The sequence below is a fragment of the Bos mutus genome, chromosome 13 (genome assembly GCF_027580195.1).
Source record: "Bos mutus isolate GX-2022 chromosome 13, NWIPB_WYAK_1.1, whole genome shotgun sequence".
NCBI classification, from domain to species: Eukaryota; Metazoa; Chordata; class Mammalia; order Artiodactyla; family Bovidae; genus Bos; species Bos mutus.
In genome coordinates this window covers 22,787,315-22,805,911 of record NC_091629.1, presented here as the reverse complement: position 1 = coordinate 22,805,911, position 18,597 = coordinate 22,787,315, and the positions used below count along the sequence as shown (strand labels likewise).

The window sequence follows — 18,597 nt, the reverse complement described above, 5'->3', positions numbered from 1 at the left end:
TGCAGGAAGACATCTGAGGGAAGCTGGGGGTTGACAGAGCTTCTCTAACCTGAGCTGAGGAGTGGATACAGGTGACAAGGAGGGGAGTGGGGAAGGGGAGGAGCTGAGGTCAGGCTCGTACAGTGTAATCTCCCCACATGGCCAGAACCCCTGCTGAGGCCTGCTGGGGCCAAATGCCCCAATATCCAGCATTTCTGAAACTCGACCTCGCCTGTGGGTCTTGTGAAAACAGATTGTGATTCCACAGGTGCAAATTTTGCTCACTTTGTCACTGACAGAGCATCCCAGCACCTAGAGCAGTGCGTGGCATGGAATGGATTGTCAGTGAACAGAGGAGAGCAGACCAACAGGCAGGTAAGCACACAGCTGTGTGTGAACTCAGGTCCTCCTTTGCAGCCTCCTGCAGGACTCTTCACACCTGGGCATCAATGCCCTTCACCCCCACACCTCAACCCCACCCACTTTAGAAGGTGTGACACAGGTAAGGTTTCTGCAACCATTGTGGCAGCATCTCTACTGGACAGACACCAGCTCTTTAGCTGGCAGTGGTCCAGGCAGATGGTGAGTCGGGCAGAAGAGCATGTCCATCTGGGCACAGACTCTGCTTTTCTGGGGAGAAGAGACTAAGAGGATTGGGACATGTCTCTGCAGTATGACCACCCCCTGCCCCTCATTTGTTTCACCAGCAGGAGAGCTTGCCTGCCTGAGTGTACCATGGGGGACTTTGGAAGATTGTCTGCAACATCCCCCCAACTCTGGTCTCCCCACCAGTGGCTTTGGGATCAGAGGATTTCATTTTGAGTCCCAGCTCTGCCTTTGCATAACTTTGTGACCTGGGGCCAGAAATTTCTTTTGTCTTCACGTGTTATACGTGATCCTGCGGCTCATATCACAGGGTTGCCTTGAGAGCAATGGAAGCCAGAGACATATATTCCTTCTCTGTAAAGTCAAAGTCTTTTGTAATAATAATAATAATGAGTGCCAGGCTGGGCTCCCTGCTATTGTACAGCAGAAACCAACCATAAAATCTAAGGCAATGATTAAATAAATTAAAAAAATATAAAGTTATTATAAAAAAAAAAAAAATGATAAGACTCCATTTAAAAAAATGAGTAATTGTGACAGTTAACACTTGACTCCTTTGATCAGAGGGTCAGATAAAGGTAAGGTGGGGTGGGAAAAGGGCTGACCTGGGTGAGATCACTCACTGAAGCAAGAGGGCTTTTGGTTACCTCTGAGGAAGAAAGAGATCTATTTGAAAGAGAGACTTTGACTCCACTCTGACACTGGGGGAACTTTCTGACCATAAACTTCCAGAAGATGACACTACAACAATCAATGCTATTTTTTCCTTTCTTTATGACAGTCGACAGAATTTAAAGAGCAGTCAGGAGCAGAGGAAACTAAAACTCTGTGTGCTTCTAGACACTTTGCTTTAGTCCCTGGTGTTCAAGGAACTTTAGCAGCGTAATCAACATGGTTCTCAAAAATCACCACAATATTGTAAAGTAATTAGACTCCAATTAAAATAAATTATTTTTTTAAAGTACCCAAACCTGGGATTGCTTAAAACAGACACCAGCATCCTCATTCACAAAGAAAGAATCTGTGATTCAGAGAGGTGAAGTGACTGCCCCAAGATCACAGAGCAACATAGTGAGTTATGAAGCCAATCTTTTCTCCTTAATACTAAATCATTTTTTATTAACTGTTATAAATTAATAATTAGGAGAAGACAATGGCACCCCAATCCAGCATTCTTTTCTCGTGAACAGTTAATACTAAATCACTTTTTTTTTATTAACAGTGTTATAAATTAATAATCTTTTCACAATAACTACATGACAGAAACTTAGCATATTTTTAATTAATAATTATTCATTATTTACAGTATTACTATTAACAGATCTGACATTCATTAAAAGGTTACTCTTGTCAAAACCTATACAAAGCATTTAACAGAGATAATATCTTTTCAATCCTCACCACAATTTTATGAGATTGATAGAGATAGAGAAAAACAACCTCTGAGTTTTAAGACCTGACCGGGCACCCCAGTGGGCCTTATGCTCTCCTGTTGAACATAAACATTTCACAAAACTTCAACATCAGACAAGGTCTTTCTGTGTCCATGATGTGTGCTAAGTTGCTTCAGTCATGTCCAATTCTTTGTGACCCCAGACTCCTCTGTCCATGGGGATTCTCCAGGCAAGAATACTGGAGTGAGGGGCCATGCCCTCTTCCAGGGAATCTTCCCGAGCCAGGGATGGAACCTACATCTCTTATGTCTCCTGCATTGGCAGATGGGTTCTTTACCACAAGTGCCAGATGGATTAAGACCAAAATAAGCCACTCAGTAATCAAGTTTGAGCACAGACAAAAGTAGCTAAATTACACAAAGCACCAGTATGACTGAGCACCTTCCTATCTTGAATGACAGCTACTTCCTATCTTAAATGACAGCTACTTAGACCCAGTGAGCTCTAACCTCTATCTAGTCTTCCTTTCTGAGAGTTAAGATATCCAGTCAGAGAATAGTCCCACTTCTCACCAACATCCAGAGCAAAGCCAGCTTCCTGAAACCCTCCCCAAAATAACCTAACACAAGCCCACATCTTGTCAGTTCTTCCTAAAATCCTCCTAAAGAGAAGTCATGTGGTTTCCCAGGGGGTGTAATGAGTACAATTCGTTCAACTAGCACAGGAGCATTTTGGGTGATCTGTGGTTGGAGACACTGACAGGTATAAGCATTCTCCTCATTTATTACGTAAAGAGAGTGAAACTCAGAGACATTGAGAAGTCTCCCCAAGACTTCAAAGTAGTGAGGACAGAACCAGCTCTCTAAAGGTCTCTTGTTTCTTTTTAAAAAACAAAACAAAACAAAACTGCTGTTTGAAGTCTCTAGGCCTCAATTGTCTCATCTGTAATGGGAATTTAGGTTTTGTTGTATAAATGTTGCTCAAGCTCACATCATCCCCAAGGCAGTAACATGAAAACACTATTAAACTGGCCCCATTTGGGCAAGCTGGGACGTCCTTTAAATGGGTACCCAGAGTGAGTGAAGTCCCTCAGTCGTGTCCGACTCTTTGCGACCCCATGGACTGTAGCCTACCACGCTCCTCCGTTCATGGGATTTTCCAAGCAAGAATACTGGCGTGGATTGCCATTTCCTTCTCCAGGAAATCTTCCCGACCCGGGGATTGAACCCAGGTCTCGTGCATTGTAGGCAGATGCTTTACCGTCTGAGCCACCAGGGAAGTATACGACTGCAGTATAGGAGGTAATATTTCCATCTCGGGCAGGGGGACCACAGCATCTCGTGGCATGGGCACCCTGGATCTGTGGCTGTGCCAGACACTCCTCTGCTGGATGGCGGCGCCACACCATCCATCAGTGAGGACCCTAAAACTGTATCAAACAGCAGCGAAGGACGGGCCTCCCCCCACGATGTCTTGGGGACCATCTTTGTCTGGAAAGTGGGGGCTTTTGTCAACAAGCCCATCAACCAGGTGACCCTGACCAGTTTGGACATACCCTTTGCCATGTTTGCTCCCAAGAACCTGGAGGTGGAGGATGCGGATCCCATGGAGAATCCGCCAGATTCCCCAGAGACTACATCTCCTCCAGGGCGGCCTGCACTCTGATGGCTCCAGCGAGGGCAGCAGCGGCCATACCCAGGACGACTTCGTCATGATCGACTTTAAACCAGCTTTTTCTAAAGACGACATCCTTCCTTGGGGACCTTCTATCGTGAATTTCAGAACCCGCCTCAGCTCAGCAGCCTCTCCCTCAACATCGGGGCCCAGTCCACGGCCGAGGACCTGGTACGGAAGCCCCTTGGCCGCCACCTCGCCCTCTGGCCTCCTGTCCTCCTTCCGTGGCCATTCCTGCTCTGCAGGCCTGGAGAGTTCTTCCCGCTGCTCCCCCACGCCCACACCTCCCATCTTGCGGTCAGTCACAGGACAAGACGGTTGAACCATTACCTTCCTGCGATCGATCGCACTCGAGATTTGCATTGCGCTCCGCGGTCACTATCTTGAATTTGCTTGCGCTTGTTTCCTCCTTATCTCTGCACTCTCATCCCAGCAGTTCTCACGCTCTCCTGTTGTTTGCCTGATGTCCTCTACTTGCTGATGCCACTCAGCCAGGCTGCCTAAGTAGCTCTTGCCATCAGCTGTCCAGCTTGCCAGGCGGGTGCCAGGGACACAGGGCGGAGGCAGCAGGAGGACTGAGTGGTGGTGTTCTTGCCCTTTGCTCACTCATCCCCGTGCTCCCAAGTTCAGCCAGGTGTCCTGATACTCACTGTAAATGGTACCCAGTGGAGTCTTAAAAAGTTGTCCCATAATCCCTGGCAACCAGGGGGCCTTATAATCCCCTAGAAGAGTGATGCATCCTGGGAAATACTTCCCTGAGCCATGGACCCATGCTCACCATCTACTCCTACCCCTTCCTCTCTGTCATCTTCATTCATTCGTTCATATTCCCACAGTATCTGATTTCCTTGTGTGTACTAAGTAAGTCAGTCATGTCTGACTCTTTTTGTGACCCCATGTACTGTAGCCTGCCAGGCTCCTCTGTCCATGGGATTCTCCAGGCAAGAACATTGGAGTGGGTTGCCTCACTCTTGCTCAAATGGGGGAAGCAATTCAGAGGGTGAATTGGGACCTCTGATCCTACTGACTAGCCTTCCCTTTTTCCACTAACCTCTCTCCTCCTACTCAGTAATGGGGCATCCTGAGGGCCCCATGGGACATCCTGTCAGCCTCTGCATAAATTGTCAGAAGTGGGGAAGAGGGATTCCCCAGACTTTGAGGACTAATATTCTGAAGCTGATAGAGGGGACTCAGCAAGTATTGCACAAAAATCTAAAAGATAATTTTTTTTTTTTTTTGCCACACCACATGGCATGTGGGATCTTAGTTCCCCAACCAAGGGCTGAAACTATGACCCCTGCAATGGAAGCATGGAGTCCTAACCCCTGGACCACCGGGGAAGTCCCCCTAAAAGACCGTTGTGGGAAAGAGGGAAATTACCTTGATTGCCATCTCCAAGTCTCTGTTAGGGCTGTTTTAGGAAAAAACAGTAGAATGGGTCAGTTGGTTTCCTGAAATTAGAGTCAGGACAGAAAGGACAAGGTGGGTCAGAGGGAAGGGAGGGGTTTTTACTGGTTGAATGCGACAAAGGATTGTTCTCATGATGAATGCTGTCACCTGGCACCTGCTGCCCACGTGATAGTGAACTCCCTATAAGAGGAGGTATCAAAACTGAGGCTGCCTGAGAGTTACCTCCAATGAAATGCTAGCTTTTAATTATTCAGAAGCCTTCCTCAGATCTTCTTCCAGCACCAAGTCCCTCATTATACCAACATCTCCACACCTACATTACTCAACTCTGATGGATCTGTTTCTCAGGGAGGCTAAAGGCAGGTGCTAAAGGCAAGCTAAAGGCAGCCTCACTCCTCTCAGGAGTTGGAATTGGAGGGGGGAGCAGGAAGTTCAAGCTGTGGGGCCAGGGCTCTTGTGTAAACAAGGAGGTTCCCCCACACCCTGTGATGTTTCTGCCATGTAATTTCTCCAAAGATGCCTGAGGCCTTGGGAAGACAGATACCTCATCAGGGCAGCTTCTGGGTCAAGAGGCCTCCAGCCTGGACCAGATGGAGGATAGCCAGAAAGAGGAGGACACTGGGAGAGATAGCCAGAGGCAGACAGATAGATGACAGATGAGCAAGGAAGAAAAAGATTTTCTGTTGTTAGGGTGGGAGGTAGGCTTTCTATTGCTCCCTGGTCTCAGATGGACAGACTGAGGCAGAAAGAGGGGCAGAGTCAGAAGGCTTTCTAAACTAGAGTCCTCGTTGTACCATCTGTTGTTCATGTGTCCTGAGCAAGTGACTTCACCTCCTGAGGCTCGGCTTTCTCCTTGACAAAACAGGATGAGAATCTCAGATGTTGTAGGATTGACATGAGGCTAAATGAAATCATGCATGTGGAATGTCTCAGGAGAGAGTAGACCCTCCACTCACAGTGGCTTGTTTAGTGAGTTACTGGCTATTGATGCCCTTCTGTCCTGGGGCAGCTCAGTATTGACAGCTCCTGCCCTTCTCCAGGGAAAGGGTGTCTGTGCAGGACTGCAGCCCCCTGTGTCCTCTCAGCTCATCACCCAGCTCTGTGCCTGCTTGACATTTGGCTGGACTTGCTCCTGGGGCTTCTGGACGCTGAGCCCAGCTCCCTTCTCCTTGACCCTGGAGCGGAGCACAGTGTGTGTGTGTGTGCGTGAGTGAGTGTTTGTGTGAGTGAGTGTGTGTGTGTTAGTGGGAAGATGCTTGTCTGTGTCTGGGTAGGTCACTGTGTAATGGTGGCTTGGTGCACCATAGCTCTAACTGGGAATGACTAGATGAGAATGAGTGAAGACATTGTGGGTCTCACCCCTCCCATGTGGCCTGAATTTTACATCTTACAAAGCAACAGAGTGCATGGGGCACAGACTTGAAGTCAGATTCCTGGGATCAAATCTCTACCTGTCTCTACCATGTATGATTTTAAGCAAATTTCTTAACTGCTTGTTGCCTTCAATTTCTTCATCTGCAACATGAAGCAATAGTAACAGCTCTTCACCCCCTGTTTTAAGACTACTGTGAGATTAGGTAAGTTAATATGCAGCAAAGGCTTAAGGATAATGCCTGTATCTAGAAGGAGCTAGGTGTTAACTGTCACAATTACTTATTATTATTATTGCTATTACTACACAGGGCTTTGACTTCTCAGGGAAAAGGAATATATATGTCTGTTGCCTCCATTGCTTCCACAGCAACCCTCTGATGTGGTCAGCGCTGATCTCACCTCACACATAAAGACACGGGGCTCTGGGGGATTTACATCCTCAAGTACAAAGTTAGAAAAGCAGAGCCGGGACTCAAACTGAGGTGCTCTGGTCCCAAAACCCCTGGGGAGAGAGCAGGAGGAAGGGGGTGGTTAAGGGGATCTTCCAAGGTCCCCTGAGGTCCACTCTGGCAGACAGCCCTCCTGTGTGTGAAGCCAGGTGAGGGCCAGCAGGTGGCCAGGCTGTGGAGACATGTTCAGCTCCCTTCTTCCCCTTTGCCCCCTCCCCTTACTCCCTTTCCTTCCCAGACAACAGGCTTTGTGCCACAGATACAGAAGCTCTTTCTCTAGCTCAGCCTCTGCCTGGAAAGAGGCCAGGTAAGCAGTATACATCCAGGCAGCTGAGATGCTGCCTCAATAGTCTCAGAAACGTGTCTCTGTAGTCTGAGTCAAGTGATGGTGGGGGCACCGATGCCCAGAGGTGATGAATCTGCAGGAGACTGAAAAGGAGGACTTCAACTAACATACTGCTGTTCACTTATCCATCTTTTGATTCGCTCTCATCCACTCACAGACCATCCATCACAGGCCATGCCTTGCCCTAGGTGCTGGGATGCTTCCTGAGTGACCATATTGGACAAGATTCCACCTGTGGAATGACAATCTGTCTTTCCACCAGACCCACAGGCAGAGTCAAGTCTGAGAAACGCTGTTACTGGGCATTTGGCCCTAGCAGTGGAAACAGGAAGTCTGATTCTGTAAGGAGATTACAGACTGTTCAAGCCTGACCCCAGATCTTTGTCTTCCCTCTCCCCTCCTTATCTCCTGCTCCCACCCTTCACCTGGGGTATGAAAAGCACAGTCAACCCCCAGCTTTCCCCAGGAGCCCTCCTTGCAAGGCCATGAAGATGAGCCGGCTCTGCCTCTCCGTAGCCCTTCTGGTCCTCCTGGGCACCCTGGCGGCCAGCACTCCAGGGTGTGACACCAGCAACCAGGCCAAAGGTAAGTCTTGGCTCACCTCTCCTCTAAAAGTTGGGTTGGGGAGCAAGGGAGTCCATAGAAGGCACAGGAGAGTAGGGGTGGGGTGAGTATTGTCAACCCTCTCTGGATTTCTTCTTATAAATTGGGCAGTTTTCATTCTAGGGACATTTTTTGACTCTCAATAAATATCATTGCGTGTTAAGTTTTGGGGGAAAAAAGCATTCCACCTGACTCTACCAGATCAGGGACCTCATCTCTGAGACTCTCTATTCCTGGTCACTGCCTTGCCCCTGCACCTCACATAGCATCATACAAAATCCATATTTGATCCTCGTCTCGATTCATGCCCCAGGCCTCCTGAAACGCTAGGAATTCACTGTATTTTTGTAAGTCATGAGATGAGTGAAGGATGGGACCTTAGATAGTGTCTGGACGGGACTGGATTCTAGAACGTGCCAGAACGTTCTAGAACATCAGGTGATTAAAGGGTTAGAACTATCAACCCTGTCCCTCTGGGGAGAGGAGAAGTACTGTGTTCAGTCAACAATGGCCAATGATTCTATCAAATTACCTACCTCCAATCCTTAATCAAAACTCATACACACTGGGTTCAGAGAGCCTCGGGGGAGGTGCAAACATCAAGGGATTGTGAGGGGGGAAGTCCTAAGAGGTTCTGGAGGGTCAGCACCCCCAAGTCCCCATTTGACCGATATTTCTTCTCCATTTGTCTGTCCCTGCATTTTATGCTTTATAACAACTGAGGACAGTAAGTAAAGGGTTTTTTAGAGTTCCATGAATGACTCTAATAAGTTATTGAACATGAGAGATGGGTCATGGAACCTCTGAATTTAGAGCCAATTGATCACACGTGTAAGTGACCGCAGAAATTGTTATCAACCCTTGAAGTGTGAGTGAAACTCAGGGAGCCAAACCCCACCCTGCGACCCTATGGGGTCGCAAAGAGTCAGACATGACTGAACGACTTCTCTCACTCACTCACCTGATTCTACCAGGAATTCTGATAATGCAGAGAACTGGTAAGGAGTTCTGACTGTTCTGCTTGATTAAATGGGTTGTAACAGGATAGTGTCTTGTCCTGATCCTAGCATTCATATGGTGTGTGTTCTGGGGCAAGTCATCTGCAGTTTCTTCACCTGAACAGGGGGACCAGGTTACATGAGTTTCTTAAAAGATTACCAGTCATGAGTATGAAGAGTTTACACTTTCCTGATCAATGACGTCCATTTCCCATCAAAATATTTTAGTCCAAAAGACTCATCTATCTAATGTAGATCATTTTCTCACCACCCCTCTAAAAAATTTATCTTTCAGATATGATCATTTCTCTATTATGAAATTAATCAGAGAGTTGAGTGACAGCTGAGTGTCTTCCCTCCAAAGGCAACTGCAGGAAGAGCAAGAAATGCAATACTTTTCTATGAGTTTGCTCGTGGGGCCAAGACTGCTTTTTCCAGGCTGGTACAATAGTAATCAAATCTCAAAGATATTCTTCTTTCCTCCTGGCCAGACTATTATTTTATTTTCCTATCAAGATATAGAAAGTTAGAAGTAGACTCATAATTATATAGGCAGGCCTCATCATCAAATAGACTAACAAGAATTTTATTATATCTGCCTTTTCAATGACTGTGCACTTGGCATGAGGATGAAATGGGAGATTTATTCCCTTGATAAATATTCATGAAATACTTATGCTTTTTGTCCCTAAAAAGCATATTTCTTGATATAGGAAAACAGCTGTAAACAAAAGGTAGTAAAATAATATGCCTTCTAAGAGGGATACAGACAATAAAGACGGGGGGGATTCCTATACCAGGTCATGATGAGTGTCATGAGGAAGGTGAGTTATGGGGTTCAGGATGCTGTAGAGGATCAGGGAAACCCTCTGTGATGAGGAGACATTAAGCAGAAGCTGCCAAAAAGGAGCCTGGTGTGTTTGAGCAGCAGCCAGGACCAGGGTGGCTGGAGCTGAGTGGGTGAGGGGAGGGGAGTGGAAGGGGATGAAGCAGAGAGGCCATGGGGGCAGGTCATGAGGAACCTTCTAGGACTTTATAAGGATAAAAATTTGACTCTGAGAGAGCTGGGAAACCACTGAGGGACTGGTCGTTGGAACAAGGAGATAGGACTGGAGTTTTAACAGGGTCCTTGTGACTGCAGTGTGGAGCATGGCCTCTAGGGGGCGAAAAGCAGGGACAGGGGGCCCCTGGGCAGGTGGCTGCAGGGGTCCAGTGAGCTATGATGGAGAATATATACCTGTGTTGTTCCCTGGGTTGATTCCAGTTCTCTTGAATAACCTGAATGACTTGCTATATTAAGATATCTGGGGAGGCTTCATCACAAATCATGATTCATTAAATCTTTAGTCATTTGTGATTGATTCAACCTCCAATCCCTCTCCCCTTCCTGAGATGTGGATACAATGAAAGAAGTAGGAATGAAAATTCCCACACCCAACTCAGGCAGTTGTTTCCCCTGACAACTTATCCCCATTCTTGGCTTTGCTTGAGGCTTTACAAAACTCATCTCCCTCACATGATAAAGGACTCCCCTTTGCTCTCATCTCTTAGGAAATTCCAATGTTTTAGGAGCTCTGTGCCAGGAATGGGATGCAGACCAAGTTAATATTTCTTTTATAAGTCACAGTATCAATATTTCCTCAATATTCTATTATTCCAGTCTCCATGAGGTAACCAAAGTAAACACCGGTGTGTTTTCTACCATGCCTTTCTCCATTTATGGCATGATTTCCTCACACTTTTGTAATAGTGACGGGTCACGCAGGCCTATCAACCATTGGCTGGCATCCAGGTGGGCACCTTCATCAAGGGATAACTGTAAATGAGCAACCCTTGGTGGTCCAGTTCAGCCATTGCCACTGTCGTAGCCACAGTGGGCTCTTCGCCCTCCCGTTCTTTTGTATAAAAGGAACAGGAATTTATACTGTGGGAAGATGGTTTTCTTGAGACAGTAGCATGCTATCATCTCCGTGGGCCCAATTTCCAATTAAAAATGTTATTCCTAGTTCCAGCAACTCTTCTCCGGATTATTGGCTGGCCCTGAGGTGAGCAGAATGAGACTGGGCTCAGTGATGCTTTCTTAACGGTGGAAGTTTCAACCACACACATATATAGAAAGCATAGTATTAAAAAAGCCGTGGATCCATTGTCCAGCTCCAGTAATTTCTATACATGGAGAGTATTTTTATATGTGTCCCTCTTTTGTGTTACTTTTGAAACTCATCAGTAGCATCATGCTAATTAATGCATAAACATTCATCAATGGCATGTAATTATTTATAATATTGCCCTGTCATTGTCACACCTAACAACATTAATAATAATGTCCTGGAAAGCAGGGTGTCAAAAGGCCTTTTCACGTTTCACACTTCTGCCCGCCCCATCACTCTCTATCACAAACTGGTGGTTTTAGTTGTTCATCTTGTAGACTGAGCTGTGATGACCTTCCCTCTTTAACCGAGATCCTCCCATCCCTGCAGCCCAGCGGCCTGACTTCTGCCTAGAGCCTCCATATACGGGTCCCTGCAAGGCCAGCATTATCAGATACTTCTACAACGCCAAGTCTGGGTTCTGCGAGACCTTTGTATATGGCGGCTGCAAAGCTAAGAGCAACAATTTCAAGAGCGCAGAGGACTGCATGAGGACCTGTGGTGGTGCTATTGGGCCCCGGGGTAAGACAGGGGGCAGGGCAGAGGGAGAGGGGAAGGGCTAGGGAAAGTGGTGGCGCTCAGAAGGCCACACACCTTTCCAAAAAGTGATTTTTTCCCTTGTTGCCTCCCAAGAGAAGTGGCAGCAGTATCCGTGGATTGAGCATGTCCTCCATGGACCAGCTTGGTGAAAGGCCACCCCCTAGAAGCCCTGTCATCATAATCTGAGCCTACTCACATGCTCCCATTTTTCAGATGGGAACACTGAGTCAGTCACTCTGCAGAGCAAGTCTGGAGTGCTCCTCAGTGCCCCACCTCAGCCTGGAAAACTCCCTTGTTTATTGTTGGTTATCCTGGTCCTGGGAGGACTGTGGTTGCGCATTTCTGGGATGGTCTAGGACCTGTCAGGGTGGACAGTGTCCAGGTCTGGGCCTTCAGAGATGTCATTCAGCAAGTTCCTTTCTTTTTACAGAGAACCTGTGAACTGTGCTCCCCTGAGATGCTGAAGTATGAGGAGGACCCACCCAAGGCTGGCCTCTATCTGCTTCTGAAAAATTTCAGCCTCCTTTTATTTCTTCTCAACCCTCCCCTCCTCAGCAGAAATCTGTCTCTTTCCTTCCTCCACAGGTCCACTTACTTTAGCCCTATCTCATCCAGTTTGCTCTAAGCACCATGAAAGCAAATCTTCCCTTTGTCCCTCACACTTCCCACAATTTCTGGCACAAAGGAGAAGGTCCAGAAATATTGGAGGAAGGAAGGAATGAATGAATGCAGGAGCAAAGTTCCCCATGACTGGAGCATCTGTAGAGTCTGAGATTTAAATCTGGATTCTTGTCCTAATCTTCCTCCTCACGGCATCCTTACCTTCATCCTCCACCCCACCATCACTGCTCTCCCTCTACTGGAGAAAGTAGAATTTCCATCATCCAGTTTTCAGCTCAGTGGTGGGAGAGGTCTTTTCATGACGAAACCTCCTCCTCACATTGATTTGAAGGTCTGTGGCTTCAAAGAGTCTGGCCTTATCTTTAAATAAATTCATATTTTAATTAAACTAACTGTAGTGGATTGTGTTTTTTGCAACTAAGAACCTTAACCCATAGGTTCCATGGAAACGGTGGTCTTTCTCAATTTATGCAGATGGGTGGGCAGCTCCTCATCACCTCTCCTCAGACTCAGCCCTACCAAGTAGAAGGAGCCAACCCCTTACACTGACATCTACCTCTTATGGCCGTGCCAGTGTATATGAAAAACTGGATGAGAGACACCTCAACAAGAAAACTTTTGTCCTTCACTTCTTGGGCCAGGTCAAACTTTGGGGTGTGTTATTTCCCTGAATTCTCAGGAGAAAAGAAAGAGCATGAGGCTCAATTGTCAACTTGTCCTTAGAACCCCCTTCCCTGTCACTGTTTTGGGATAGGGGACTTCCAAGTCTAGCTAAAGAGGACCAAGCTCACATTTATTGAGCATCAGCCATTTGCCAGGCTCTGTGCTTGTCATTTCCCCAGATTATCACTCCTTCTCCTTCCTTTCCCCTTTGATAACCATAAATTTGTTATCTGTGTCTGTGAATCCAGTCTTATTTTCATACCACATTTCTTAAGCCAGTCATCTGTTGATGGGCACTTGCATTGTGCACGTCTTGGCTATTTGTAAACGAGGCTTTTATGCACCTTGAGGTGCATGTATCTATTCAAATTAAAGTTTCTTTTTTCCACGTATATACCCAGCATAATATAGTAGTTGATGATGTAGTACTTCTATATTTAGCTTTTTACGGAAATTCCATACTGTTTTCATGGGAGCTGCACAAATATACATTCACACCAACAGTGTACAAGGCACTTTCCTTTTCTCCAATCTCTCTTCTGTATCTTGTATTTCTAGAATTCCCAATGATAGCCATTTGACTGATGTGATGCTTTATCTCATTGTCATTTTTAAAATTTATTTACTTTTTAATTTAAGGATAATTGCTTTACAGAATTTTGTTGTTTTCTGTGAAACATCAGCATGAATCAGCCATAGTTTTACATATGTCCCCTCCCTCTGTGCTATGCTGTGCTTAGTCACTGATTTTTGTCTGACTCTTTGCAACCCCATGGACTGCAGCCTGCCAGGCTCCTCTGTCCATGGGGATTCTCCAGGCAAGAATACTGCAGTGGGTTGCTTTTTCTTTATCCAGGGCATCTTCCAACCCACGGATTGAATCCAGGTCTCCCACATTGCAAGTGGATTCTTTACCATCTGAGCCAAGAGGAAAGCCCAAGAATACTGGAGTGGGTAGCCTGTCCCTTATCCAAGGGATCTTCCCAACCCAGGAATCAAACTGGGGTCTCTTGCATTGCAGGTGGATTCTTTACCAGCTGAACTACCAGGGAAGCCCTTCCATTCTTCTAATATTAGCAATGTTGATATCTTTTCATGTGCCTGTTGGCCATCTGTATGTCTTCTTTAGAAAAATGTATCCTTAGGTCTTCTGTCAATTTTTAAATTGGATTTTTTTGTTTTCTCAATGTTGAGTTGCAAGAGCTGTTTGTACACTTTTGATATTGACCTCTTATTGGTCACGTATTTTGCAAATAGTTTCTCCCATTCGGTAGGTTGTCTTTTCGTCTTGTTAGTGATCTCTTCCTCGCTGCCAAAGCTTTTAAGTTTGATTAGATAAGGTTTCCCTGATAGCTGAGTTGGTAAAGAGTCCACCTGCAGTGCAGAAAACCCTGGTTCGATTCCTGGCTTGGGAAGATCCCCTGGAGAAGGGAAAGGCTACCCACTCCAGTATTCTAGCCTGGAGAATTCTATGGACTGTATAGTCCATGGGGTCACAAAGAGTCAGACACAGCTGAGCAATTTTCACTTCACACTAGATCCCATTGGTTTATCTTTGCCTTCATTTCTTTTGGCACTGGAGACTGATCCGTGAAAATATTGGCCTGATTATGTCCAAGAATGTTTGGCCTGTGTTCTCTTCTAGGAGTTTTATGGTATCCTCTCTTATATTAAGGTCTTTATTTCATTTTGAGTTTATGTTTGTATATGATATGAAGAAGTGTTCAAATTTCATTGACTTACATTTAGTTGTTCAGCTTTCCCAAAACCTTTTGCTGAAAAGACTGTCTTTTCTCCATTGTATATTCCTTTCTCCTCTGTCATAGATTAAGTGACTCTAGGTGCAGGAGTTTATTTCTGGGCTCTCTATTCTGATCTATTCCATTGATCTCTATGTCTGGTTCTGTGTTAATAAAATACTTTTATTGCTTTAGCTTTGTACTATAGTCTGAAGTCTGGGAGAGTCGTGACTCAAGCTTTGTATTTTCCCCCCAGGATTACTTTGACACTTCTGGGTCTTTTGTGGTTCTGTACAAATTTTATGATTATTTGTTTTAGATCTGTGAAAAATAACTTGAGTGTGTTTATATGATTTGTCACTATAATCCTCATTTTCCAGTTGTTTTTGTAGTTATTCGCTGTTCATTTCTTCATTTTGTTTTTCTTTTTGTGGTTTGTTGATTTTCTTTTAGGATGCTTAAGTTCCTTTGTTTTTAGTTTTTGTGACTCTATTCTGTTTTTGATTTGTGGTAAGCATGGAGTTCAAGAATGTTGACCCGTAGCTGTACCTCCTTGCTTTACACTGAAAGTCACTCCAGTTCAAACACATTCTAAAACATCTACTTTTTACACTCCTGTCTCTCACATTTTGTGATTTTGATGTTCTACTTTACATTTTCATGCTGATCCTTTTACTGTTTATCCTGTCAGGATTGCTTTTACAGTTTTAATTGTTTTTAAGATCTGTACTGGCTCATTTAAATGACCTTCCATTCTTCTATGTATTTGTTCTTCTTATTGTGATTTTTCCCTTTCCCTTAGATTCTTCCAGTCTCAGTTTTCAACCTCTCCCTATGGAGAGCTCATTTTCTCTTGAGTGTCAGGTGCCAGATAGCAGCATTCATCAACAGAACACTGGTTTACTCCACTGAACCAAAATAACTCCCTCTCACTTTCCGTTCTGGCCACAGCTCCCAAAAAACCCATTGACCAATTCTGCTGCCTTTGTCCTAACACAGTCCCACAGACACTTGGAGATGGGACTCAAGGGACTTCTGTATCCCACCGAGTGTCTTTTGATTCTTGGAAAATATTTGCTAAATTCCCACCACCAACTTCAGATTCTCAAACCTGAAAATTCAGGGAACCCTGTATTGACAGCTCACAGCATTTTATTCTGAGGCTGTTAGAGTTATTGGCACCCCCCACACACAAGGGAATCCCTCAGTGGGTTGGAGGATAGAATTTAGTGTAAGAAGAGGAAGATGGTCAGTAGGATCAGAGCTTCCAAGTCACCCTCCCAACTTGTTTTCCCCTGTTGGGCAAGAGCTGTGACAATCATATAATGTGGAAATTTAAATAACTGAATAATAATGGTTGAGAGGAGAGGGTAGGAGGTAAGTGGTGGGCAACAATCCAAGATTATCAAAGTATTTCCCAGGATGCACTGCAGTTCATTATTAGACTGTCCCAGTTGCAAGGCATCATGGGAATGACTTGTTCATAATCTGGTGGCTCCTGAGGCAAAGGGGTGTCCCAACTTCCCAAGTAGAGCAACTTTAACACTGTCTTCATGCTTTCAGTTCTGAGAAGCAGTAAGGTGGAAGAACCTTTGGGCAACGGAGCCTAACTGCCTTACTGTATATGAGGACATTGAAGCATAGAAAACTCAAAAAATAGAGGTAGTGTAATAAACCAAAACACAGATAGATCTGGTTCTGTTGTCCAATACCTTGTAGTCCCAGGCAAATACCTCAACACCTCTGAATTTTGCAATGCTTAACTATAAAATAAGGGAAAGACTTATACTTGTCAATGTTTCCAACCACACACCACTAGAAGCGGTCCTCTTCCAAACTGAACGCGTTGGGTTTATTACTCGCTTCAGCAAGGAACTATGAATAATATGACATCTCATTAAGAGGATGTTTGAAGGACTTACAGGATGTGGGCTTCAGTTAGGTTACTTAGGGGAGAGTTTCAGGAAACTGGCTTTGCTCCAGATAGATGCTGTCAGGAAGTGGGGCAGTTCTATGATCTGATGTCTTAATCTTACTCTGAAATGAGATTTCACTGGAGAACTGAGGAGTGACAACCCACAGATGTTACTGTGAGATTGCTCACAGAGGGTGAAGAAAAGTTAGAGTGAAGGACAACACTCAGCTTTCTGGGGGAAGGTAGGGGAAGCAAGTCTTTAGGGGGAAGGACAGTGAATTCAGCTGAGTCAATGTTGAGTCCATGGTGCTTGTAGAACACTTAGGCAAAGACGTTGAGGGAGGGAGCAGGAGACATGCTCAGTCGTGTCCCCCAGGGACCCAATGGACTGTAGCCTGCCAGGCTTCTCTGTCCATGGAATTTTCCAGGCAAGAATACTGGAGTGGGGCTGCCATTTTCTTTTCCAGGGGCTCTTCCCAACCCAGGATTGAACCTGAGTCTCCTGTATCTCCCGCATTACAGGCGAATTCTTTACTACTGAGTCCCCTGGGAAGCCCATAAGTAGACATTAACTTCGTTCATGCACTTGTTCATGAAATGTTTACTAGGGATAACATATGTGTTGATTGAAACTTTTGCTCAGACTCAAGGGCTTCAAGCTCTGGCTCTTCCAATTTACTAGCTGTGTGGCCTCTTCGATTTGCTAGTGATTTACATTTGTCAGCATAGATAGACCCTGTACTGTGTCCACACGGAGACAGTTATCCTTCCTTTTACACTAGAGGAACCTGAGTCTCAGAGGACATGGGGACTCCTGGTTACTTCAAAAGAGCAGAGTGAGTTCCCTGTCCTGATGTGCTGGTCAAGTCACTGAGTCAATAAGAATCCCTCAGTAACTCTGAGAGAGGTAGAATTAATAATATAAAATATCTATTACCACTTACTGACAAGCTACTATGTGCCAAGCAAGCCCTGCATATATATCTCCATCTCTTAACATCACAATAATCTCAATAGGTTCTTCTGTCTTAAAGTCCTACAAGTTGGGACTTCCTTGATGGTCCAGTAATTAAGACACCATGCTTCCAAACCAGGAGTCCCAGGTTTAATTCCTGACCTGGGACTGAAGCCCCACATGTCACATGTTTGGGCCAAACAAGAAATTTTTCATTTTTAAAATAATTTTATTGATTTATTTTTTGGGGGTGCTAGGTCTTCCTTGCTGCATGGCCTTTTCTCTAGTTGCAGAGAGTGCGGGCTATTACCCAATTGCAGTGCTTTGACTTCTCATTGCGATAGCTTCTCTTGTTGCAGAGCACAGGCTCTGGGGTGCACTGGCTTCAGTAGTTGGGGCACATGGACTCAGTAGTTGAGACTCCTGGACTTAGTTGCTCCACAGTATGTGGGATCTTCCTGGATCAGGGATGAAACCGTGTCTCCTGCATTGGCAGGTGGATTCTTTACCACTGAACCTCTAAGGAAGTCCCCCTAAAATAATTTTTTTATTATTTTTTGAAATAAAGTCATACAAATAGAAGCTCAGAGGTTTCATCTCTTCCCCCAAGTTCACGTAATGGATACGGGCGCGGGCTAGAATTCAGATGCAAAACTTTGTGACCCCATGAACTGCAGCAGAGGACTAGGTTCTTCTGTCCATGGAATTCTTCAGGCAACAACACTGGAGTGAGTAACCGTTCCTTTCTCTAGGGGATCTTCCTGACTCAGGGATCGAACCTGAGTCTCCTGCATTGCAGGCAGATTCTTTACCATCTGAGCCACCAGGGAAGCCTCTCTGTCTCCCATGATTTTCCTTAAAAGAGGTTTATAAGCTGTGCCTTCAAAAGTCCCCAGAGACTCACCAGAGCGGACTCATAATTCTTCAAATAGGGAAGCTCTGCTTTTCATCAGGGTTTTGTTTTCGCACTGAGACTAACTGGAATGAAATTTTGGCAAAGACGTCTGTTCACATTTTTGGCAAGAGGTCGTTAACTGTGAGTTGGAGGAGGATGAGGGCAGAGAAAAAGCCATTGGACTTAAAAATGAGAAACTTGGTGATGACCGTGGTAAAGGCATCAGCTCTCACTGGTAGGAAGAGAGAAGAAAGCTCGGGACGAGTGTAGGCTATAGTGGGCGCCC

At 45.4% G+C, this 18,597-nt stretch overlaps 1 protein-coding gene and 1 pseudogene across 1 annotated transcript; both read left to right on the top strand.

Moving 5' to 3' along the window:
- Positions 1–308: 308 nt before the first annotated feature.
- Positions 309–4,040, top strand: LOC138990482 (autophagy-related protein 13 pseudogene; annotated as a pseudogene).
- A 3,599-nt stretch (positions 4,041–7,639) lies between these two features.
- On the top strand, positions 7,640–12,532 carry LOC102275302 (spleen trypsin inhibitor I). The gene is made up of 3 exons (XM_070381115.1): positions 7,640–7,817; positions 11,314–11,505; positions 11,954–12,532. The coding sequence occupies exons 1-3, from the start codon at positions 7,718–7,720 to the stop codon at positions 11,962–11,964; spliced, it is 303 nt and encodes a 100-aa protein (XP_070237216.1). The 5' UTR covers positions 7,640–7,717; the 3' UTR covers positions 11,965–12,532.
- The last annotated feature ends 6,065 nt before the right edge of the window (positions 12,533–18,597 follow it).